This window comes from Mytilus californianus, unplaced genomic scaffold (assembly GCF_021869535.1).
Source record: "Mytilus californianus isolate M0D057914Y unplaced genomic scaffold, xbMytCali1.0.p SCAF_4, whole genome shotgun sequence".
NCBI lineage: Eukaryota > Metazoa > Mollusca > Bivalvia > Mytilida > Mytilidae > Mytilus > Mytilus californianus.
Genome location: NW_026262690.1, coordinates 4730148 through 4757820, shown reverse-complemented (window position 1 = coordinate 4757820; position 27673 = coordinate 4730148). Strand labels below are relative to the sequence as shown.

Sequence of the window (27673 nt, the reverse complement as noted above, 5' to 3'; positions counted from 1 at the left end):
TAAACCCACAGGTTCAGGTCAAATACTTACACATTTCAAGATTATTGTGAAGAGTTGTAAAATATAAATCACTTCTAAACAGCTAGATATTTCTAAACCTAGTATTGGACATTGAGACCATTGGACAAAAACTGTAAAGCATTACGAAGAAGGAATTAATCAAATACATCTTAATCGACCTAATCAGGTACACCTCACTTGATAGTAAACTAATCAACTACAAAAGCTCATCTCAGAACACAACAAAAATCCTGTTTATCCTATGTGTGGTATAAAACTTGTGAACAAATTATTTCGAGTGAAAGAATATCTTCCTATTTTGTTTGTGATTTACAAAAGATCCTAGTAATTCAATAATATTCCAATAAAAACTCCTTCATGGATTTATTGTTAATATAATAAAATATTCTGACAAAGAAGAGTAAATCTGACACATTGACCATCATGGCATCTCTACATTACATGGAAGCACCACAGAATCTGTATTTGTTTACCTTTCACTCATACAATATCAATTATTTCTCCTATAACACTGTAAATCCTCTCATTCACTCATACAATATCAATTATTTCTCCTATAACACTGTAAATCCTCTCATCTTTTTTGTCTGTAATGTATACAATCTTTTACTAACAAAATCAAATGAAGCAAATAAAACAATTAAAATTACAAATAAAAATCTTTTATTCTACAACACCTTAAGAATTGAAAAGAAAAGTCCATTGTCTATCTGTGTGATACAAACAAATAAACTTGAAAATAACAGGAAATAGAAGACAATTCTTCACAGTTAAACAAATTACCATATTGAGCATTTAAATAGATATTTCCAGACCAATTTATTACATAATTTGATGCCCAATGGACCCAAAGTAATACTTATAAGCAAGAAAGTTAATTAAAAATGGAATGGTGCAGACAAAACTAATTAGTGGCCATACCAATTAAGAAATTGATGGATCCTAATGACTAGTAATAATACAGTCAGTATCAATTATCTCTACAATTCAAATTCATACAAGCTTTAAAATAATTGTGTTTAACACCTGAGGCAATGATTGGCTGAGGCTGTTTAGTTTGAATGCACATGCTAACCTAGACACATGTACTCAACACATAAATGATTGGTTAGTAGCAGTTTACTGCTACACATGTCAGCTACATTGTCATTGAAATTCAAATGGAAAACAACAAATGGCAGATCTATGATTGTTTCTGATTAATTTTTAAAACAAATGTTATAGATTTAAGAAGGTCAACAAATTGAATGGACACCAACCTATTGAAGACTCTTAGTTGCCTTCATCATATGTATTGGTTGTTTGTGTGATTGTGTTGATGTCTCATTGATCTATGAAGTGTCTTACTTTATCTTGGAATACAGTACAGTTTGACAATTGTCACTAAGTATGACATAGTTTGACAGGTGTCACTATAACAATTCTTAATTTCTAGCTGTCACTTTAACAATTTTTCGTTTATCCAAGTATGATGGTTTCCCACATCAATGTTATCATTCTCAATTCCTTTAGAGGTGGAGAGGTGTCATAGTAGCATACATAAGAGGTTGACGGATGTTAGTGACATCATTTTGAATAAGTCTAACAATAGTTTGACAGGTGTCACAGTTATCATTCTCTATTTGCGATAGTCTGACAAGTGTAACTGTAACCATTCTCAATTGGTCGAGAAGATGACAGTTGGACAAGTGTTATTGTAATCATTTTCACTTGGTCTACATATGATAGCCAAACAAGTGTCACTGTACTAAATAAAGCATTCTCAAAATGTTTATAGGTTGACATTTGTCATTGTTATCATTCTCAATTGGTTTAAGTATGAGAGTCTGACATGTGTCACTGTACACATTAATTATCCTGAATTGTTTGAAGTATGATAGTCGGACAGACAAGTGTCATTGAATCATTTTCAATTGGTATAAGTATGATAGTCGGACAGGTGTCATTGAATCATGGTCAATTGGTATAAGTATGATCGTCTGACAAGTGTCATTGAATCATTCTCAATTGGTATAAGTATGATAGTCGGACAGGTGTCATTGAATCATTGTCTATTGGTATAAGTATGATAGTTGGATAGGTGTCATGGAATCATTCTCAATTGGTATAAGTATGATAGTCGGATAGGTGTCATGGAATCATTCACAATTGGTATAAGTATGATAGTCAGACATGTGTCATTGAATCATTCTCAACTGGTATAAGCATGATAGTCGGAGAAGTGTCACTGTAATCATTCTTATTAGTCCTAATTATGGTAGTTTCACAAGTATCACTGTAATCATTCTCACTTGGTCTAATTACAATAGCCTGACATGTGTCACTAGCCTCTTTCTTTACTTGTCTCTGTATATTGTTGAGTCATTTATTTCCTTGGTAACAAATTTTCATGAATTCAGAAGAATTCTATTCTATCTTTAAGGATACTTGGTTTAACGGCTTTCACAAATTATTCACACAAGCCTAGATGAAATTTGTATATCTTCACATTTAAATTGGGTGTTCACCTATTCCAATGAAATCAGGAATAATGTCACCCAATAGTTCTTATCTGTTTTAGGTGCACATGAGAGTTTTGTCACTCTCCTCCTCAACTGGAATTGGTATACAGAAACATCTAATATGTGCCACCCTTCAGTTTTTTATTGGTTTACATATACATGACTGTCTGACAGGTGTCAACTTAATTGTCCTTTATTTGTCAAGGCATGCAACATATGTCACCTCCATCATTCTAAATTGGTATAATTTATAGGAGAGTCAGCTATGTATCATCAGTCTCCTTTTGAAAAATTTGAGGTTTTCATATTCACTTTTTCCATGGTTTTTTGTTTCAATGATTACAAATACTTGTAGTAAGCTATAACTAAAAAGAATTTCAAATGATTTTTTGGACTGATCAAGAAATTAACATTTAATCCCTTACCTATTGCCTATACTTGGATTTTTTGGTGTCAAGAAATTTACTTCCTTGACAGAATAGTTGCACATAATGTGTACTTTGCACAACTGTTTACATATATATCTATGTTTCATATTATAGAGACACAACTAAAGGGATGGTAGTACATAGTTTTAGTACAAGCCTAAATTTATAGGAATCGGATGATATAAATGTTGAAAAAATTATGCTTCTGCCAATTGTAAATAAATGTGATACATTTGAACTTTCCACTCCAGTATATGATCATTTAATGAAACTTTATTGTAAAAGTTAAGTTACACAGTTTAAGGAGTAGAAGTATTATCTATAGTGAATCACATTGTTTATTTTACAGAACTTGCAGATGCACAATAAGAAGATTTCATAATGTTTGCATTGGATTACAGGCTTCTGCTGACTTTAAAGGGTTGGATGGCTAAACCTGTTTGTGAGTACTCATCCCTCCCCTAACATAGGACAGTGGTTTAAAGGGTCGGATGGCTAAACCTGTTTGTGAGTACTCATCCCTCTCCTAACATAGGACAGTGGTTTAAAGGGTCGGATGGCTAAACCTGTTTGTGAGTGCTCATCCCTCTCCTAACATAGGACAGTGGTGTAAAGGGTTGGATGGCTAAACCTGTTTGTGAGTGCTCATCCCTCTCCTAACATAGGACAGTGGTGTAAAGGGTCGGATGGCTAAACCTGTTTGTGAGTGCTCATCCCTCTCCTAACATAGGACAGTGGTGTAAAGGGTCGGATGGCTAAACCTGTTTGTGAGTGCTCATCCCTCTCCTAACATAGGACAGTGGTGTAAAGGGTCGGATGGCTAAACCTGTTTGTGAGTGCTCATCCCTCTCCTAACATAGGACAGTGGTGTAAAGGGTCGGATGGCTAAACCTGTTTGTGAGTGCTCATCCCTCTCCTAACATAGGACAGTGGTGTAAAGGGTCGGATGGCTAAACCTGTTTGTGAGTGCTCATCCCTCTCCTAACATAGGACAGTGGTTTAAAGGGTCGGATGGCTAAACCTGTTTGTGAGTGCTCATCCCTCTCCTAACATAGGACAGTGGTGTAAAGGGTCGGATGGCTAAACCTGTTTGTGAGTACTCATCCCTCTCCTAACATAGGACAGTGGTGTAAAGGATCGGATGGCTAAACCTGTTTGTGAGTACTCATCCCTCTCCTAACATAGGACAGTGGTGTAAAGGGTCGGATGGCTAAACCTGTTTGTGAGTACTCATCCCTCTCCTAACATAGGACAGTGGTGTAAAGGGTCGGATGGCTAAACCTGTTTGTGAGTGCTCATCCCTCTCCTAACATAGGACAGTGGTGTAAAGGGTCGGATGGCTAAACCTGTTTGTGAGTGCTCATCCCTCTCCTAACATAGGACAGTGGTGTAAAGGGTCGGATGGCTAAACCTGTTTGTGAGTGCTCATCCCTCTCCTAACATAGGACAGTGGTGTAAAGGGTCGGATGGCTAAACCTGTTTGTGAGTGCTCATCCCTCTCCTAACATAGGACAGTGGTTTAAAGGGTCGGATGGCTAAACCTGTTTGTGAGTGCTCATCCCTCTCCTAACATAGGACAGTGGTGTAAAGGGTCGGATGGCTAAACCTGTTTGTGAGTACTCATCCCTCTCCTAACATTGGACAGTGGTGTAAAGGATCGGATGGCTAAACCTGTTTGTGAGTACTCATCCCTCTCCTAACATAGGACAGTGGTGTAAAGGGTCGGATGGCTAAACCTGTTTGTGAGTGCTCATCCCTCTCCTAACATAGGACAGTGGTTTAAAGGGTCGGATGGCTAAACCTGTTTGTGAGTGCTCATCCCTCTCCTAACATAGGACAGTGGTGTAAAGGGTCGGATGGCTAAACCTGTTTGTGAGTGCTCATCCCTCTCCTAACATAGGACAGTGGTGTAAAGGGTCGGATGGCTAAACCTGTTTGTGAGTGCTCATCCCTCTCCTAACATAGGACAGTGGTGTAAAGGGTTGGATGGCTAAACCTGTTTGTGAGTGCTCATCCCTCTCCTAACATAGGACAGTGGTTTAAAGGGTCGGATGGCTAAACCTGTTTGTGAGTGCTCATCCCTCTCCTAACATAGGACAGTGGTGTAAAGGGTCGGATGGCTAAACCTGTTTGTGAGTGCTCATCCCTCTCCTAACATAGTACAGTGGTGTAAAGGATAGGATGGCTAAACCTGTTTGTGAGTGCTCATCCCTCTCCTAACATAGGACAGTGGTGTAAAGGGTCGGATGGCTATACCTGTTTGTGAGTGCTCATCCCTCCCCTAACATAGGACAGTGGTGTAACTGCATAACAACCACTTTACTTTTTTTTGTAGTAAAATCAAGTATCAACCAATTTTCTTTTGGTAAATTGTAGTTTTTATGAAGAACTGTCACCTAAAGCAACCTGTTTTTCCAAAGCAATATTAATTTTAACGTTTAAAAGAACATGTGTCAATGCTTTGCTTAAAGGTATCAAGAACTGCTAATCGAGGCTCTGTCAAAAAGAACATAGAAGAAAGTAGTACATATTTTAAACAAAATAGTTTCTACACATAAACAGTCACTTGGTTAATGAGTAAAATATTTGGGTACTTATGTATCAAACAAAAGCTTTATGACTTTGGGTCACTGTAGAACCCTTGTTAAAAGATATACTAAAGAGGGCGTAGTTTAATTGCTGCTCAGATCAAAAGTACCTGTTTTGTACTAGTGCAGTCTTGCATACAATTAAAGGTATGTTCAATTTTTTCAGCACAAGCAAGGATAAGGTATAGTTTTGACTGTCATTTTACTTAAACTTAGCTATGAATGCTTGAAATCTTAGAATTTAATCTATTATCTTTCAAACTGTAAAATACATTGACCAGAAACATTAGATCTGTTTGAGTAACTCCTCTGATTTTTGCTTTATAATTCTGATTTCTTTATAGAATGATAGTACTTCATCTGTCAATGAAAATATTTTCTCCATACAATTTAATTAAAAGGAGAAATAAATCAGATTTTTCAAAGTTTCTTTAAACAAAATTTTACTGAAATAATAAATTCCCCTTACCTTCTTTTTCTTGGGTAACGTTATCTTAGGTAGCTTGACCTTCAAGGGAGATAACCTCATCCCAAAGACACATTTTTTAAACACTTTTTTTACTTTCTTTATGACCATCATCTTTAATTACTTCTAATTCGTTGCAGATACTGTCTTGAAACACTAAATAATCTGTGAATTGTTTATCCTGTGTTTCTTCAGATATTGATTTTGTGACCCATCCAATCAATGGGCTTTGATCAAAGCAAGATCACTTCAAAACTTTTTTCTCAAAGTTCAATTCAATATAAAGTTTAAAATTTATATTTTGTTCAAGTTAACGTTTTCAAAATATTTTACAATCCATATTTTACAGGTTATATATATTCTTGATTACACAAATTTTTTCTAACAATTGCTCCAAACAAAGTTAGTTTTGTTACATGAAATATTCCAGTGCCAAGCAATGCTTATTATTTTTATGTTTTATCAATCTTATTGTGTAAAAAATATATTTTTCACAACAGAGTGATTTCTGTATTTTGTTGAGAATGTATCATCATTCTACAAGCAACACTTTGTATCCTGTCCTACAGAAGATTCAGTATAATAATTCTGAACTATTTATTAGTTTATGTCCAATATATCAATGCATGTCATCAAAATGAAGCCTCTTTCAACTTTGAAAGTATAATGTAACATTCGGTTCCATCTTTCCAACACAATTTTTTAAATTACATAAATTTTTTTATTAGCAATTTGACAGTATTGATTCCTTGATACAGTTGATGTTAGGGGAAAAAAACATGAAGCTGTTCTCTTAAAGCCTGAAATCTCCTGACTATTGGTTATCATTAAATAACTGCGAATCATCAGGCTCCAAAATTACTTTTTACATTAATAATTTTACTTCTCTCCATAGGGTAATAAGTTTTCTAATTTTGCCCAGCATTAATTTCTTGGAAAGTGCAAAGTTATAAATAATTTATAATAGTTATAACACTTTGAGGTGTTGTTTGAGCCCATGGGTAGGATGCTGGTAACCTGTTGATACTAAGGGTTATAATTCTAGACAAAAACATATGGCTTAAATAACAAAACAAACAACTTCTATAACCTGCTTTAATTTTGAATTATTTATGGAAAATTCTGAATTGATATTTACATCATATTAAGAAGCATATTCATCAGTTCAAGGGGAGATAACTAATGGATATACACTTTATGGTGTAGGGTTCACTTCAAGTAAATTAATAAGCATGAAAGACCAGCAAATATAGAAAACACCACAACTTATTAGAATGACTCCTTGAAAAAAAGGCAGAAAACATCAAAGGGACAATAAAAAAAAAATCACAAGTCTATGGAAAACCGACAATGTCATGGCCAAAATTAAAAACACCTCCCCCCCCAAAAAAAAACATATAAAACCAACAGTTCAGAAACCCTACACGGAAAAGTTAAGACTGAGTACACTTTATCCCAACAAAGGAAGTGATTTGGTGTAACATACAAATTACTGTTTGTATTAATAGCTTACTATTATACTACATAAATGTAAAGACATAAACAACTAGCAATAGGTAGCATGCTACTCTCTGCTACCACATTAATATAATAAACTGTTACCAAAGAGATATGTCTTTCCTGTGTAACCTAAATCCAACAGCTGTTGATGCTATGTAACTGAAATAACATCGTCTCGGAAGTCTTGATTGTGAAAATATCATTGCAGGCGAGACAAAACCGTTCTTTTACTATAGAAACTCATCATCCCCCCCCCCCCCACCCCCCCCCCCCCCCCCCCCCCCCCCCCCCCCCCCCCCCCCCCCCCCCGATGTCAATAAGACAGTAAAAGCCAAAGCACTTTTGATGGTGTGGGCCTCCAAATCAGACAAGATTCCTAAAGCAGCATATTCGTACATGTAATAATTACATTCCTTCATTCTTTACAAATGTTTTATTCAAAGCAGTTATTGAAAAACTCTCTTTTCAAATATTTTAAGGGCTTAATATTTGACTTTTGAATTTGCAATTTTGTATATAAAAACAAGTTTCACCATAACCTTCAAAACATAGTTGTTTGTACATGTTAAATATAATATCTTGCCCATTAAAAAAAGGAAATGCTACCTTTGGAAGTAATTCATAATTAAAACAAACAAATCTGTCCCAACTTTATTATCTATCAAATTATAAATTTCTCTAACAGATTTCAGAATTCAGCATCACAAGTACAAGTTACTATGTTGAAAATAATTTACAAAATTTACTAAATGTGATAATTTTTTGTTCCACTTTCTATCAGTCTAAAAATTTTTCCATTATCATTCATCCTGGGTTTTGAGATTTTAAGGTCACAATCTCATATATTATTACCTAATCAAGAATGTATTGTTACTTAGTACAGCAAAATTGGTTGGTGATGTTTCTTTAGTTTAGGAGACCATAAAATAAGAAAAACAGGATATCACTTAAAATAAACTGATGTATAACAGAAATCCAAACATATTGACTAAAACCTGCAAATCTTCCTTTAAATGACTTGCATGGTCTTGAAAAACAACCAGCATATGAAACATACAATTCCTAGCTCGTCAAGCTGAATTATATACAACTGTTGCCATACTAATATTAATATTATATATTTTCATCAATATTTGACAAAATAATCTTATTAAACAGAAGATACTCTAAGAGTTTGAGATTCTTTATTATGAAATATTGACAGCAGAAAATAACAACTGACAAACAAGAACCTATAACATATTCTTAAATTACAATATAAAATATCTTTTAACTATATCTTGGTTTTAAAGCAAAAAATGAAAAAATACGATAAGATACATCTCTTTACAAATGTTGAGATCTTTTCTTTCAAAAACTGATGGCAGTTCATATTGGTCAGTTAATTACTGATTTAACCACTTCAAGGATTTATAGTTATAAGAAGATGTGGTATGAGTGCCAATGAGACAACTTTCCATCCAAGTACTGTTTTCTAGCAACTAAGATTACTAAAAGTTCTTTCTATAATTCTGATAGAAAGAAAATAGATTTTACCATAAAAAATCTTTTTGTATGTAATTTATGATTCAGTCAATCTTACAAGAAAAGCTGTAGTATAAAACATCAATGAATATGTTTGGATTGTAGGTAAACAATGACTATTACATAACTATTTATAAAGGAAACCAATACTGTTTTATAACTACCAATCCTAAACAGGAGTAATAATCTTCTAATACAAATTTACTGCTGCCAAGTATCAGATCAAATTACAGACTGTTAATTCATCGTTCCAAATAATAGTTAATTTTCTGTGAACTGATCCCTTAAAACAGCCTGACAATTGCCTCTTCCGCTAGAGCTAAGAAACCATACTAAAATTCAATCACTCATACAATATAAGATCCATTTGTCTAGACCAGCCAGCCAATATCAAGACTAACATTTCCTTCAAGATGTCAAAAAGCTGATTAATTTTCCCTCTAAAATTGTTCAATCGTAATTTATTCCAACACTCTGTGACAAGTCCAATTTCGTAAGAATGTCTTCCCAAGAACTAATTCTTCACCTATCTATTTCGTTGGTGACATGTCCAATTTCATTATCCTAAATAAACTATTAAATTTGGTATCATGAAAAGGTCAAAACTGCATATAGTCTAATGATATCTGCACAAACTGGTGTTTCTATTAATCTTCATGTTTACCAACGGGAAAAGGAACATGATTCTTATTTATTTCTATGATTGGTAACATGATGTTCTGCTGTTTGCTATTTGCTTTAATGCAGCTAAGTTAAATATGTAAGGCCTAACAAAAGCATGCAAATACAATACTAAATAAATATAACATTCATTTTACATCTGAAGGCAAATGATTGTTCTGTACTTTCATCTATACAACTTTTGTTATTCCATTAATTGAAATAAAGATGGAGGAACGTTAAGTAAAAAAAAAAAGGAGTGCACACACTGAAATATGTCTCACCTGCTTTACTAATCTTGAATGATTTTATGTTAGTAGTCCTAAAGATAAATTTTTACAGGTATCACATAAACTTAACATTATCAATGATCCATGAAAATGAGGTCAAGGTCATATAAACCAAGCCTGACAGATCATTCCTTACATCAGATATATTCTGACCTATTGCTTATAGTATACAAGAAAAAGACCAAACCATGAAAATGTTATAATGACCAATGAACCTTTAAAATGAGATCTAGGTCAAACAAACACTGCAAGACAAACGTGTACACCTTACAATCAGTCCATGCATCAAATAATGTTGACCTATTGCTTATAGTATCTAAGAAACAGACTTAACCAGGAAAACTGGTGGCTGATACATGTAGTTGAAATTCAACATCAGTATAAACTTTTATTAAATTACAAAATACTTATTCCCTGTAAAGTTAACTAATTCTTTAAAATATAATCAAACATTTTGTGCTTGATGATAATCTTTATAATGTATACTACCTTTCACTGAAATAAATCTAGTGATGCTTACAAGGTCAAAATCAAAGATAATCAGAAGTTCAAGTGAAACATTCAAATTGATCAGAACTTAGAAAGTTACAGTCTCTCCTCTTTAGGATACCAGTCTGGAATTATTTCTGCTTCATGTATTACTTTGTGTGAAGTTTCATTGAAATCTATCATGTAATTGGGTACTGCCATTAAATGGGTCATGTGCAGTTTTAGGAAAGAGAGGGATTGAAAGATTCCATCTTTGTTTTGCAGTAGGACATCAGTTCTAGTTTTTGAGAACCTGATTCATACTGACAAAGACTATTGACTTGAGGAGAGAGACAAATCTAGCATCCTGGATCATCATTCACTCTGCATCTTAATCTATACAAATCTAACATCCTGGATCATCATTCACACTGCATCTTAATCTATACAAATCTAACATCCTGGATCATCATTCACACTACATCTTAATCTTTACAAATCTAACATCCTGGATCATCATTCACACTGCATCTTAATCTTTACAAATCTACCATCCTGGATCATCATTCACACTGCATCTTAATCCTACAAAGCTAACATACTGGATCCATATTCACACTGCATCTTAATCTATACAAATCTAACATCCTGGATCCACATTCACACTGCATCTTAATCTGTGCAAATCTAACATCCTGGATCCACATTCACGCTGCATCTTAATCTATACAAATCTAACATCATGGATCCACATTCACACTGAATCTTAATCTATACAAATCTAACATCCTGGATCCACATTCACACTGCATCTTAATCTGTGTAAATCTTACATCCTGGATCCACATTCACACTGCATCTTATTCTGTGCAAATCTAACACCCTGGATCCACATTCACACTGCACCTTAATCTGTACAAATCTAATATCCACACTGTATTCTAATCTTTACAAATCTTTTTAGCTTTTATTTTAGTGAAAACCAGTGTGATATTTGCATTGTTTTTAATAAATTGTAAATATGCTTCATGATTGCAATATAAATACTCTTACAAATGCAGACTTCTGATGAACCTAGATTAAATCAACAACAACCATGAGAGTATTGACTTATGACAACCATTGTCTCCTTTCCAGCAAGTTTATGATATTACAGTAATAAATTATCACTAATATTGAAATATGTACCAAAACCTGATAATTTATAACTTCCCCAATGTAAAGTTATACCAATTTGTGGATATACAAATCTAATTTATATTTACTGTGTTTACATCAGGCATTCCCATATTTACTCAGACATATAATTCAAACAAGAAAGTTTGATTTAATACAAAGTTTAGTTACATAGTGCTATTGCCTACTGTAGCTCTTTCTCCGGAACACATCTATAAAACATCATCATGTCCTGTAAATAATAATTAAGCTCCTTTTCACCAAACAATAAAACAAATACTTTTATGTATTCTGGATTCTGAGACTAGTCAATGATCAAAATTAGAATTAACTGTAAGAAGCATGTCAAGAATACGGTCAGATATCCCTGTGCTCTATTCTATTGTTTCTTACAACATGCAGCCATTGAAGCTACAAGGGTGCAACCAACTATAAGGGTGCAATTTTATTTAGATAAACTAAATTATGACAATATTTTTGGTCAAACGCCTAATCCAAGGACAAAGTAAGGTACTAGGGCCACATAATTTGGTCAAACAACCAAATCCAAAGTAAGGCAGCAGGGCCCTATATTTTTGGTGAAACAACTAAATCCAAAGGCAAAGTAAGGCAACAGGGCCCCAAATGTTTGGTGAAACAACTAAATCCAAAGGCAAAATAAGGCAACAGCTAGGGCCCCAAATGTTTGGTGAAACAACTAAATCCAAAGGCAAAATAAGGAAGCAGGGCCCCCAAATGTTTGGTGAAACAACTAAATCCAAAGGCAAAATAAGGCAGCAGGGCCCTATATTTTTAGTGAAACAACCAGAGTAAGATATCCAGAGCAATGAGTGTTTTACTGTCTTTATAAGAAGGACATATATAATATATAAAATCATAAACTGTTGACACAAAGATATGTCTCGCTTGTCGGCATAAAAATTAGGAAAAAGACAATCTGATGAACAACAACATTGCTAATTAATTCAAGTCACTGGACCTAAGGGACAGGGCCTCAAAATAGTCATCATACTGGCATGTACTGATAGTAAGCAGAAAACTTAACAATTGTTGAAGAAATGTGTTTACTCATTAGTTAGTTTTCTTCTTCTCTTAGTAAATTCCTCCTTTCTCAAAGCACCTGTGTCACTCCGAGACAGAACTCGCACCACTCGAAAAAAAAAATACTACAAACTCACACCACTGAAGAAATGTTTTAAATCATCAGAGAGTTAAGATTGTCTTCTTCTTCTCTGAGTTATTTCCTCCGTTCTTGGAGCACCCGTATCACACAGAGACAGACCTTGACTCGCACCTTTCGAAAAAAAAGAAGAAATACTACAAACTAGCACCACTGAGAAATGTTTTAATCATCAGTGTTCTAGGTTGTCTTCTTCTTCTCTGAGTTACTTCCTCTGTTCTAGGAGCACCTGTGTAACACAGAGACAGAAGCTACTAATTGGACATTCACACTCCCACAGAAGAAGAACTGACAAACTAATAAAAACTATCAACATAATGCATCAGTGCATAAAACAGTTTGAGAAACACGAACCCAAGCTGTGTATCACCATAAACATTTCAAGTAGTCTTCAAGCCACGCTCGTGCGAGTTTTTTTCTAGTAAATCTTAAATTAAAGGTCTTGATGCTCATCACTAATCTGGGTAGGTAGGAGGAACTTACTCTGTTGAGGCATCCGATTTCACTCCATTAGGAGTTCATGTGAAACCTCAGTTTTTGTGTTGAGGCACCTGGTTTCACTCCATTAGGAGTTCATGTGATTCCCTCAGTTTTTGTCTGTTTCACTCCATTAGGAGTTCATGTGACTCCCTCAGTTTTTGTCTGTTTCACTCCAGTAAGAGTTCATGTGATTCCCTCAGTTTTTGTCTGTTTCACTCCATTAGGAGTTCATGTGATTCCCTCAGTTTTTGTGTTGAGGCACCTGGTTTCACTCCATCCATTAGGAGTTCATGTGATTCCCTCAGTTTTTGTCTGTTTCACTCCAGTAGGAGTTCATGTGATTCCCTCAGTTTTTGTCTGTTTCACTCCAGTAGGAGTTCATGTGATACCCCCGGTTTTTGTCTGTTTCACTCCATTAGGTCATGTGACTCCTCAGTTTTTGTCTGTTTCACTCTATTAAGAGTTCATGTGATTCCATCAGTTTTTGTGTTGAGGCACCTGGTTTCACTCTATTACAAGTTCATGTGATTCCCTCAGTTTTTGTCTGTTTCACTCCATTAGGAGTTCATGTGATTCCCTCAGTTTTTGTCTGTTTCACTCCATTAGGAGTTCATGTGATTCTTTGTCTGTTTCACTCCATTAGGAGTTCATGTGATTCCCTCAGTTTTTGTGTTGAGGCACCTGGTTTCACTCCATTAGGAGTTCATGTGATTCCCTCAGTTTTTGTCTGTTTCACTCCATTAGGTCATGTGACTCCCTCAGTTTTTGTCTGTTTCACTCCATTAAGAGTTCATGTGATTCCATCAGTTTTTGTCTGTTTCACTCTATTAGGAGTTCATGTGACTCCCCCAGTTTTTGTCTGTTTCATTCCAGTAGGAGTTCATGTGATTCCCTCAGTTTTTGTCTGTTTCACTCCATTACAAGTTCATGTGATTCCCTCAGTTTTTGTCTGTTTCACTTCATTACAAGTTCATGTGATTCCCTCAGTTTTTGTCTGTTTGACTCCATTAGGAGTTCATGTGATTCCCTCAGTTTTTGTCTGTTTCACTCCATTAGGAGTTCATGTGATTCCCTCAGTTTTTGTCTGTTTCACTCCATTACAAGTTCATGTGATTCCCTCAGTTTATGTCTGTTTCACTCCATTAGGAGTTCATGTGATTCCCCCAGTTTTTGTCTGTTTCACTCCATTAGGAGTTCATGTGATTCCCTCAGTTTTTGTCTGTTTCACTCCATTAGGAGTTCATGTGATTCCCTCAGTTTTTGTCTGTTTCACTCCATTAGGAGTTCATGTGATTCTTTGTCTGTTTCACTCCATTAGGAGTTCATGTGATTCCCTCAGTTTTTGTCTGTTTCACTCCATTAGGAGTTCATGTGACTCCCTCAGTTTTTGTCTTCATGGATTTATTAGATTTGAACATCAGTAAACTACTGTTGCTTCTTATTCTAAAGACATCTGTATTGTGTTGCTAAGCAACAAAATTCATACGCCATAATTGACAAAATCAACTTTCTAAGAAAAGGAAACCATTTAAGCTCCTACAAACAAAACGATGTAAATCAGCATCATGTTACTTCTAACTTACTTTCCTAAAGGATTCTATCAATGTCAGCTGTTTTCTACCTGAACACTAATTAACAAAAGTCATTTACAGGTGAAAAACAAGGAAATCGATAGATTGTTATATTTTGTGATTATCCAGTTAATTGATATTAATGTTACTAAAATTTTTGTTATAACTAATCATATGAGCCTCAGCTAAATGTAATAAATGTTATCAATATTCCACAGGTTGTACAATAAAAAGTAATCAAATATAATAATTAATTGGATCTAAAGCTGGGTCTATATAAACCAGAATAACAACTTGATGACTGAGGCTGTGGGTAAAAGTAATTTAATATTTGATGGTCAAGCCAGAGAACATAATGTATAACATTTTTTGTTATACTTTATTTCTAAAGAGGTAGCATTTATTGTTACCAATTACAATGACAAGGTCAACTGGCTACAATGTTATTAGTCAATTTAATTGAAGTATGTCCACTTCCTTATATAATTTCATGAAAAAAGTAACATGGTAAAGCTAAAACAAGATGTGATTATTGGGCTTTTTGATGAATCATAAGCTTTAACATTAATCATGATGTTTTTATTAATAGCATTAGGGTTCCTTTTGTCATGAGGTCCATACATTCCAACTTTGGACAAGATTCTACATGGATCCAAAATAAATAAACTAATGTACAAGCTTAAGGATGTTTGCTACTCTGTTCCAAAATAACAAGCTTTTAAAAAGACTGTTCTAAAATGATAGTATATAAATAAAGGAACTAAAAAAGCAGAAAAAAATGAAGGGTCCGCGTGCTTGTTTTCGAGATATAAGCCATTGAAAATTTGGCGGGAAATGATTCTCTCTAGATTTTTCATACTTTTAACATTGTATCAAAAACTATGAAAAATAACAAGGATTTTATAAGATTTTCAAATATGGCTTTTTAAACTATATGTAATAAAATTATGAAAAGAAAAGTAGGGGTTAGTGGGCAAATTTTTTTTATGACAATACATGGATAAACCAGAGGATTCCGAAAATCTGGCAAAAATTCAAGAACAAGAGGAGCAAACATCCTCAAACCTAAAAAGTCACACTGTGACCTTGAACTTTTACCTTTAAATTAAAGAGGGAAGTTTAATGAAAACACTTTATACAGGATACAAATTTTGATCAGTCCAACAGTATCCAAACAGATATTATAGATTCGATAGGACTGTTTTTATCTTTTCTATTATCTCCAGCATTAAGAAATAATTCATTTTCATCACATATACGGACAAATCAATCTTGACCAAGATTTATTCAGCATTAATTGGTTACTAACTTCCAATAATGTCACATAAAGTTCAAATCAATTATGGTCAGTCTGACCACTGCAACTACCTCTGACTTCTTAGATATCAATCATTTCATAAGATATATAACCAACTCTGCTCAATGTGAGTAAGAAGATTATGGTTTTTCTTACTGCATATATTAAAACTTCTGTGTACAAGCTTTACATGCCAATATGGCATATGCAGACTACTGCTTCAATGGGACATTATAAAATTGCATCTTGAATTCATAAGACGTCACTTAATGTGCATCTTGTAACCGTCCATATCTGAATATAATGTAAGTTAGATCACAAAGAAAAAAAGAGTTTCACAGGAGAGTTTGTGATCAACCTAACACATCAAGTGTTATCCGGTTACAAGGTCATGTAAACAGTTCTAGTAAGATTAAACCTTGTATTATAACGAATTCAGAGATGTTTATTGAATGCATGTTTAACCCCACACCATTCTGTATGTGCCTGTTCTTAGTCAGGAACTTGTATTTCAGTGCTTGTTGTTTTCTGTCTGCCATATTTGTTTTTCTCAGGCATTTATTTTTCTTGTTTGAATTGTTTCACATTTTGTTGTGCAAGGACCTTTTATGGCTTACTAAATAGGGTATGGGTGTTACTTATTGTTTATGGCTTACTAAATAGGGTGTGGGTGTTACTTATTGTTTATGGCTTACTAAATAGGGTATGGGTGTTGCTTATTGTTTATGGCTTACTATATAGGGTGTGGGTGTTACTTATTGTTTATGGCTTACTAAATAGGGTATGGGTGCTGCTTATTGTTTATGGCTTACTAAATAGGGTATGGGTGTTACTTATTGTTCATGGCTTACTAAATAGGGTGTGGGTGTTACTTATTGTTTATGGCTTACTAAATAGGGTGTGGGTGTTACTTATTGTTCATGGCTTACTAAATAGGGTGTGGGTGTTGCTTATTGTTTATGGCTTATTAAATAGGGTATGGGTGTTGCTTATTGTTCATGGCTTACTAAATAGGGTATGGGAGTTGCTTATTGTTCATGGCTTACTAAATAGGGTGTGGGTGTTGTGTTACTTATTGTTCATGGCTTACTAAATAGGGTATGGGTGTTGCTTATTGTTTATGGCTTACTAAATAGGGTATGGGTGTTACTTATTGTTTATGGCTTACTAAATAGGGTATGGGTGTTGCTTATTGTTCATGGCTTACTAAATAGGGTATGGGTGTTACTTATTGTGTATGGCTTACTAAATAGGGTATGGGTGTTACTTATTGTTTATGGCTTACTAAATAGGGTATGGGTGTTACTTATTGTTCATGGCTTACTAAATAGGGTATGGGTGTTACTTATTGTGTATGGCTTACTAAATAGGGTATGGGTGTTACTTATTGTGTATGGCTTACTAAATAGGGTATGGGTGTTACTTATTGTTTATGGCTTACTAAATAGGGTATGGGTGTTACTTATTGTTCATGGCTTACTAAATAGGGTATGGGTGTTACTTATTGTGTATGGCTTCCTAAATAGGGTATGGGTGTTACTCATTGTTCATGGCTTACTAAATAGGGTATGGGTGTTACTTATTGTTTATGGCTTACTAAATAGGGTATGGGTGTTACTTATTGTTCATGGCTTACTAAATAGGGTATGGGTGTTACTTATTGTGTATGGCTTACTAAATAGGGTATGGGTGTTACTTATTGTTTATGGCTTACTCAATAGGGTGGATAGTTCTCTCATTGGCAATCGTACCACATCTCCTTATTCTAACTCTGGTGGATAGTTGTCTCATTGGCAATCATACCACATCTCCATATTCTAACTCTGGTGGATAGTTCTCTCATTGGCAATCATACCACATCTCCTTATTCTAACTCTGGTGGATAGTTGTCTCAATGGCAATCGTACCACATCTCCATATTCTAACTCTGGTGGATAGTTGTCTCACTGGCAATCCTACCACATCTCCTTATTCTAACTCTGGTGGATAGTTGTCTCACTGGCAATCATACCACATCTCCATATTCTCACTCTGGTGGATAGTTGTCTCAATGGCAATCATACCACATCTCCTTATTCTAACTCTGGTGGATAGTTGTCTCAATGGCAATCATACCACATCTCCTTATTCTAACTCTGGTGGATAGTTGTCTCAATGGCAATCATACCACATCTCCTTATTCTAACTCTGGTGGATAGTTGTCTCAATGGCAATCATACAACATCTCCTTATTCTAACTCTGGTGGATAGTTGTCTCAATTGCAATCATACCACATCTCTTTATTTCAAATTCAACCTTATATCACTTTTCAAATAATCTTTAGTTGGGAAGGGAATGGTTGAAACACAGTGGAAATATGGGATGGATGTACATGAAGCATGATTCTCATGATACTGCTTGGTAGTATATAAAAGGAACTGTGCTCTTATTGCAGTATTCTATTTTAAAAATTACTTGAATTTTCTAAAAATGTGCTGAAGAACTTAAACCTTACAACAAGATAAAAGAGCCCATTCAAGCCTTTGTCTTTTGTGTTAACTGGTAACTGCTGCATGTGTATTTGGAAGTACATATGAAAAAGTTTAATAAATTACACTCAGATTTCATACAAATGCTTTTATTAGTTGTTCAACAAAGAGTTAATTAACATTTGCATTCACATTTGTTTCTCATCCCAGTAGCATTAACAATATAGTGCGTAAGAAAATTATTTCTTGGATTTTCTAATTCTCATATTTTTTTTAATGATCCATGAATTACAATTATTGCTAGCAAAATCTATAAGAACCATTATCTAAAAAAAAAAAACAAAACTCATACACTTTTCAAATTTTGTATAATGCCAGGTGATATAAGAAAAATACTGGTGCTAAAACCAAGTGACCATCTTTAAAGCTGAGTTAGCAGCAGCATTACCTAACTAACCACAATGTGTTGACTGATTCGAATTGCCATTTCTACAATCAAATTATCCCATAAACAAATTAAAGGACTGAATTTGGTTCAAATTAAAATTAAAATTATGTTCAATATCCTAAAAAGCTTTTAGGATTCTACATGAATACACTTAAGCAGTCTGTAACATTTTCACATTTATCTGAATTAATTGGGAAGTCAATCGGAAAGCTAAAGACGCAAAACCCTCTCATCAAAGAAAGGAGATGTCACCTTTACACTTCACCAGTAATTAGTCATAGAGATAAAATGATCAATTAAACCAGTCTAATCAGAGGTTTAAACAATCTGTACAACAAATTGATAAATTTCACAGATCAACTGATTTTTCAGTCTGGTACGCTTAGTTTATCTTTAAATATAAGATGTTTGTTTCAGTCCAGTATTACATCTTGTAATATATGGTTCAATATCTTGATTTGGCATTTCCAATTTTCTTCAAAACAATAATTAAGGTCTGTGGTATGGTTTTATTGAAATGAATAGTTCATTTTGTTGCTACTTTTTTTTTTTACACTAAATTTTTTACACATCTTTTGTGTTATCGAGAGAAGGTTTAGTTAGTATACAGAGCACATTATATATAAACAATAAACTTTCAAATATTTATTCTCTTAAATCATTTATAAAGCAACAAGAAGAACAAAATCTATTTAGAAATTGCTGTTTTTGCTGATATAGTTCTTCTTCTTATTAAAAATATGTTATAGTTAATTGTATGTTAAATTCAGATATGGTAACTTTGTATAAACTTAAAATTCTTCTACAGCTTTTATTTTGTGTGTGCAAAGATAGTAATTCAACTCCCAACACACGGTTATAATCATACATACAATATCTTTTAGTTATGATAAATTCCTGGTTGATACACATGAGTGAAGTCCTGGGGTTCAAAGACAGTTGAAATTGAAAAAAAAACCTGAATTATAAAAGATTAAACACTTTTTTCTGGAGGTTATTGATGTGTAAACTAGGCCTCTGATTTACAAACTAAGAATAAATAGTCTTTTGGACTTTCATTGAGTTAATCAGTCTCAGTTTACACATCAATAACCTCTAGAAAAAATTTGTTTAAGCCAAAATTGAAATGTTTATCTTGACCAAATGAACTGCTCTTAGACTATAACTATAACAAACTTGTGCAGGAATTTGATCAATGTTTCCCTGAAGGAAATAAACCATCAGCATGACAATAACTAGTGTGGTTAAAAGCAGAAATAGTTATACCATATACTTTGAAGCTATGAGCACTGTCTAAAGCAAATAACAATGGGGGCAAAAATCATTTTAATTTGCATATCTATTAAGCGTTATAAATTTCAACAGAATATGACATGGTTCAACCTAAAGAGGGTCTTGCCTTGGTCCTAATTCTTTGTGTCATTTTGGTTATTGTATGTCTAAATCATTTTTTACCATAAATATCTTTTCAGAAAAACATTTCTGTTTCAAGGTCTGAATAATATTTCACTCATTCAAACTGTTTTGTTAACTTTATTACATCAGATATCATGTCAATTCCAAAAGATAAGTCTTAATTCTTAATTCTACAAGCTATACAACAAATTAACTTTTTACTTCTGTTAATGCATAGCAAGTTTAATTTCCAAACAATTCATATAAAGAATTGAAAAGAGCCACAAGCATCTATCCTTGTCAATATTCAAATTAAATTCATTGATTTCTTCTCAACTCTTGACACCTTTAATCAACTTTGGCACTTTGGTATATTTTGCAATAATGAAATATAGTTATAAAATTGTATCTGTCCAAGAAATGCTCACTTCTATCTGTTTTCTGATAATGCAGGTTGAATTTATATGACAAATCAAAAGCTTTTCACAAAACTTAAAATTTTCAAACAAATTTAGTACTCCCATCTTTCTTTATAATTTCTGCTGTTTGTTCAAATAATGAGCATATGTACTTTACTAACAGAGTATTGTAATATGGATAGTTGTCTCATTGGCAATCATATCACAAATAAAAATATACCTATTACAAGTCTTTGATGTTAGTAAAATGCATATATGCTCATTGTTTGAATAAATATTTGAGGAAATACATTTCAGTGAAAGCAGAAATTATAAAGATTATTTTCATACTAAAGTTAGAAAATCCCTATAACATAAACAAAGTTATGGGTAATGCTACAATGTGTATACAAACATCTCAATAAGTTATGTGTAATGCTTCAATGTGTATACAAACATCTCAATAAGTTATGTGTAATGCTACAATGTGTATACAAACATCTCAATAAGTTACGTGTAATGCTGCAATGTGTATACAAACATCTCAATAAATTATGTGTAATGCTTCAATGTGTATACAAACATCTCAATAAGTTACGTGTAATGCTGCAATGTGTATACAAACATCTCAATAAGTTACGTGCAATGCTACAATGTGTATACAAACATCTCAATAAGTTACGTGTAATGCTTCAATGTGTATACAAACATCTCAATAAGTTATGTGTAATGCTACAATGTGTATACAAACATCTCAATAAGTTATGTGTAATGCTTCAATGTGTATACAAACATCTCAATAAGTTACGTGTAATGATTCAATGGGTATACAAACATCTCAATAAGTTTGAGGTTTCTGGTTACGATATGAAGAGGAGATGATTTCACAAAATGGGTACCCTCCATTTAAAATACTACAGAAAATTAAGTTTCTAAATCTCATAGGAGGCAAAGATAAAAATTGCCTTCCTCGTCAGACTCATCATCTTCAGCACCTGTGGGACTGACAACAATAGTCATGTCGCTTGTCTCAAAGACAGAAAGACGATTGCCAAACTCCAATATCTGAGCACTAACAGAGGTTTAAACCAAACGGAAAAGATTTTGAACAATAGGGCATCTTGAAGTAAGAAATGAAAAGAAGTTGACCATAAACCATCTCAACTACAGAAATCTTATAATATATATTTGTAAACTAATCTATGATCTACCCTACAATTGTTCCTTGTACTACTACCATTGAACCAAATCTAAATACATATCACATGCTTCTTTCATTTCAATTATAGAATTATAAGTGCAAAGTCAAATGTGTGTATTTTACATATTCAAATTCAAGTAACACAAAATATTACAAACTTTTATGTAAAATTTGCAAATAAATTGGTATAGTTTACATATCAATAACTTCCAGAAAAATAAGGGTTAATTTTCAATAATTTCGTTTTGGTTTTTAACCAACTATGATATGTATATAATATTTATATATTTGTATGTATAGCCCATTAAACACTCCCTATCAGAAAATAAACATAATCACTACTGTAAGTGCTTGTAACCAATCACAGTAAAGGATTCTGAATTATGCAAGTACATCAGTACAAGTTAAATTCAGTTATCTGTATATAATATGAGAAAAGAGAGACAAATCAAGGCTTTATCATTTAAGTATTGTCAAGGAAAATTTGATTTTTTAACACAATTTATTTAGGTTTTTTTCCATAAAAAGTCATTTACTTTAAATAATGTGAATTGATATATGTTTTGTCAGTATATTACAGGTAATTTTAACTTGAAGGTATCTTAATAGCAAATACTCATATCAAATATTCATATCAAATATTCATATCAACCATCAGCATTGCAATAACTGTCAGCAGCAATTAAATGGGTGAAATGCTTTACACCACAAATCATCCATATCACATGGAACATTTATAACACGACAAAGATAGTGTAAGTACTTACATTTAATAAGGCATGTAGTTTGGTATCTTGGAAAACTTTTTCGATGAGGTCTTTTTCTTGTTCGGAACAATCTGTCAAACACTGTATCTCTTCCAATGAGTCTAGCACCTGAGACACAGCTCCTTACACAAAATAAAACAGGACTCATTAAATAGTCACAGTAAGAATATTGGAAACAAAATAAAACAGGACACATTACAAAGTCACAGTAACAATAAATGAGACATCCAAGCTACAGATTTTTAAATAAAACAAGATTACCTGAAATATAGCTTTTAACACCAAATAAAACAGGATCTTCTATATGCCTATGAACATTTTCTTCCACAACGATTTTTTCAAGTATGATAGGACATAACTCCTTGCATACAATTATAAATAGTGTAATAATGATGAAATAGAATATGGCTTTTAATAAAAGACACAACAATAATCAAACATGATAAATAATAGCCATAAAAAGTAAGCTTATAATTTTTATGGTCACAAACAATAAACCTTATATACAGACTCTTCAATTACTGAACCCAAAGTAAAAATATTACAGACACATTTTAATTATTTCAATTGACCCTTAAACCCAGAATCCATCTAAATACCAAATAAAGATTGTCTCACTCTTCTATCTTCTGAAAAAGTAAGTTTTGACAAACACTGTCACCAACTTTCATACCTATGTCTCACATTTAGCAACAGTAAAGACAACTAGAAGTGTCAGGACGACATGAATGGCCCCATTTCGAAAATGGCTTCATTAGGAGTGGAAATTTGAGAATGAAAGTCTGTATAACTGTTTCACAAAATTTTGAAAGTCCAAAATTGGTAATTCCGGCAAAAATCAATGGATCGGAACCAAATGTAAACTTGATTTGTTACTCATCATAGTAGACTCACATTCTCAAAATCAGCTCAATATGTGAAGGCGTTTAGAAAAAAAGTTTGTATAACTGTTCGTTGCGGAATGACAGAATGACAGATAAGGGTAAAACTATATGGCCCTGACAACTTTGTTGTGGGGCCATAAAATGTGGACTTGATTGATGACTAGACAAGAGCATTACAATAGTATGCCTATCATTGATGGACAAGTTAAAAAAAAACAGCCCTCAGTTAGTAGAATGCATATAAAAAAACTGTCATCCTTCACTAAAAAAAACTTTGTAATAAAACATGAAGGGAGACTATCACAAAAAATAAGCAAAAATTGAAATAAGGTTATTTCCCTTTGAACAGCAGATTCGTTTTTATTTAATTTTTTGTTAACAGATTATGAATAAATTATCAAAAGAAGGTATGATAGACTCAAATATAATAAACCTATCAATTATCACTACACTAATTTCAGTTATTTATCAATAATAATACATGTGTATTCAAATTTAGAACTGTATGCTTAGTTCCAGTCCACAAAGTTACTGCATTTATAACCCTTTTTTTTAACAGTTCTTAGTAAAGCACTTCAAATTATATGTTTTTTTTTTAATTTTAAAATTCAATTGCCTTGGTACATTTTAGTGAAATTATGAAGGTAAAAATAGGAACTATGCTGTTTATGCCTACTTTACACTTTTCTTAATATTTCATTCATCACATAGTACAACTGACATGTATCATTTGTTCAAAACCAGACAGATACTATCACACATCACAGTTAACTAGGAGACCTTGAAAGGAAGTCTGTGTGTATTTATTTGTTTTATTTTCTTCTAATTAAAACTTCTTGAATCAACCGAAGTACTGTTTTACATTTTTAGTCTAAATGGTAGGTGGAATATTCTTCTTGTTTTAAATCTAAAAATGACATAATCTTTTGTAAAAAAAATATTTTATGTTTTTTTTCTATAAATATAGGCAAAAATGATAATTTTTTAAGCAACCAGTTAAGATATATGCTAACAAGTATTCTATACACAATGCTTTTTAATTTACATGACCAAAATTGTTTAAAATCCCTTTCTGCTTTGGTCATATTTTAAATGCATACAAAGATTTGGGATTTTGGGTAATAAAACATAAGACTACCTTGAGTATAATATGCTAAATCAATTGCTCATAAAATAGACAAATATTTTTCAACCGAACAAATCACATTAAAATAAAAACTGTAATATTTACCAGCTGAGGTTATATCATCCTCTGCCATATCAGGAGGGTCGTTATAAAATGTGTTCCATTTAGAACTGGAAACAGCTGCCATTATAGCACCCTGAAATAGAACACAACCAAACTGTCAGGAAATATCATACAACAAAAGGTTTACTATCAATATACTCTGTCATTTTATAAAAGGAAATCATTTAAGACAAAAATGAGTCATTCTGTTCAAATATAGTATCAGGAAATTTTGAAAAAGATAAGACAAACTATGTCAATATAAGTTAAATATAGAAGTAAATCAGTACATTATAATGTTTTAAAGTTCATCAACAAGGTATAATAAATATTAAGTTTTCCATTCTAATCAATTTAAGACAAGTGAAAAAAAAATGGATCAAAGACTCAAATCACCAGGATACAAAAAAATGTCTTAACGTAAAATGGTCTACAATGAACATTTAAAAATATGGAAATGTCATGTGAGAAATGGAAAAAAAAATTTGTTACAACTTCATAATAGGAAAATCACAACTTCAATAGGTGTGAAAACTGTATGTGAAATGTCAAGGATCTTGGTTGAAAACTGCAGGACTAGCTGATTACACAAAATTTACATTTCAGGGACAATAACTCCATAATGGGTTATCCAATTTGAAAGAAAATTTTATAGAAGATAGACCTTATCCTGTTTGTTATTTTTAACAAAGTCAATTTTGCTCTAACCATCTTAGTTTTTGTAATATCAGCGCAAAATGAATAAAATGCTTCGCTGGGGCGCAGCTTGATACGACCGCAGAGGTCGAACCCTGAACAGTTGGGGCAAGTATGGACACAAAATTCAAGCTTGATACAGCTATGACTTTGGATTGTCATTAAATATTTGACACAGCATAGGTTTCTGACACAGGATGAATGTGGTGTAAGAACTGGAAAAAATTTAATTTACCTATTATGGTGGAATATCCATAAACTAAATTGTTTGTTAATTTCAATATATCAAAGAATATGTAGAATTCAATGTTTGATGTAATGTAATAAAGTTGAAATTTGGACCGTTTTTGTTCAATGTGGACCAATTTGGTAACATGTATAAATAATCAAAAATCTAAATACATGGGAGCCCATTTAAATACATCATAAAGGTATTAAAATAGAAAGTGACATCATAGTCATGGCTAAAAATAAACAAAAATCCTTAATCAGCAACATTTAAAATAATATCTAAAAATAAAATTCCTTTGTAACCATAAAAGCCCATTTAAATACATCATAAAGATATTAAAATAGAAAATGACATCATAGTCATGGCTAAACATAGCAAAAAACCCTTAATCAGCATCATTTAACAGTAATATCTAAAAATGGAAATTACATCATAAAGGTATTAAAATAGAAAATGACATCATAGTCATGGCTAAAAATAAACAAAATCCTTAATCAGCATCAGCAACATTTTATAGTAATATCTAAAAATAAAATTCCTTTGTAACCATAAAAGCCCATTTAAATACATCATAACAGATATTAAAATAGATAAAATGCTTCGCTGGGGCGCAGCTTGATACGACCGCAGAGGTCGAACCCTGAACAGTTGGGGCAAGTATGGACACAACATTCAAGCTTGATACAGCTCTGAATTTGGATTGTTATTAAATATTTGACACAGCATAGGTTTCTGACACAGAAAGAATGTGGTCTAAGAACTTGAATTTTTTTAATTTACCTATTATGGTCCAATGTCCAAAATCAAAATACATGGTTAGATTCAGCATATCAAAGAACCCCATATATTCAATTTTTGTTAAAATCAAACAAAGTTTAATTTTGGACCCCAACTTGGACAAACTTGAAAACTGGGCCCATAATCAAAAATCTAAACACATGTTTAGATTCAGCATATCAAAGAACCCCAAGAATTCAATTTTTGCTAAAATCAAACTAAGTTTAATTTTGGACCCTTTGGACCTTAATGTAGACCAATTTAAAAAACGGGACTTAAAATTAAAAATCTAAATACACGGTTAGATTTGGAATATCAAAGAACCCCAATAATTCAATTTTTGATGAAATCAAACAAAGTTTAATTTTGGACCCTTTTGACCTCAATATGAACCAATTTGATAGCGGGGCCCACAAATAAAAAATCTAAATTCATGGTTAGATTCAGCATATCAAAGAACCCCATATATTCAATTTTTGTTGAAATCAAAAAAAGTTTAATTTTGGACCCCAACTTGGACCAACTTGAAAACAGGGCCCATAATAAAAAATCTAAACACATGTTTAGATTCAGCATATCAAAGAACCCCAAGAATTCAATTTTTGTTAAAATCAAACTAAGTTTAATTTTGGACCCTTTGGACCTCAATGAAGACCAATTTAAAAAACGGGACTTAAAATTAAAAATCTAAAAACACGGTTAGATTTGGCATATCAAAGAACCCCAATAATTCAATTTTCGATGAAATCAAACAAAGTTTAATTTTGGACCCTTTTGACCTCAATATGAACCAATTTGATAGCGGGGCCTACAAATAAAAAATCTAAATACATGGTTAGATTCAGCATATCAAAGAACCTCATATATTCAATTTTTGTTGAAATCAAACAAAGTTTAATTTTGGACCCCAATTTGGACCAACTTGAAAACTGGGCCCATAATCAAAAATCTAAATACATGTTTAGATTCAGCATATCAAAGAACCCCATATATTCATTTTTTGTTGAAATCAAACAAAGTTTAAATAC

The 27673-nt window shown here is 32.9% G+C and overlaps 1 protein-coding gene and 1 long non-coding RNA gene across 20 annotated transcripts in view; both read right to left on the bottom strand.

The window, feature by feature from the left end:
* The window catches only part of LOC127739383 (peripheral plasma membrane protein CASK-like), a 229056-nt gene that overhangs the window by 88010 nt on the left and 113373 nt on the right, over nucleotides 1–27673 (bottom strand). For 16 of the 18 annotated variants that reach the window (XM_052251086.1, XM_052251085.1, XM_052251094.1 and 13 more), the window contains 2 exons: nucleotides 24944–25034; nucleotides 22829–22950 (listed from right to left, as the gene is read on the bottom strand). In XM_052251086.1, coding sequence (XP_052107046.1) covers nucleotides 22829–22950; nucleotides 24944–25034 — 213 coding nt within the window. The remainder of the gene's footprint in view (nucleotides 1–22828; nucleotides 22951–24943; nucleotides 25035–27673) is intronic. The other 2 variants (XM_052251087.1, XM_052251103.1) reach the window with 1 other exon arrangement.
* On the bottom strand, nucleotides 3485–5097 carry LOC127739423 (uncharacterized). 2 transcript variants are annotated; one of them, XR_008000441.1, is made up of 3 exons: nucleotides 4752–5097; nucleotides 4492–4556; nucleotides 3485–4036 (listed from the first exon to the last, which is right to left on the bottom strand). It is a non-coding gene; the product is annotated as an uncharacterized LOC127739423 (long non-coding RNA). The 2 variants fall into 2 exon arrangements; XR_008000442.1 differs by lacking the exon at nucleotides 3485–4036 and adding an exon at nucleotides 4095–4166.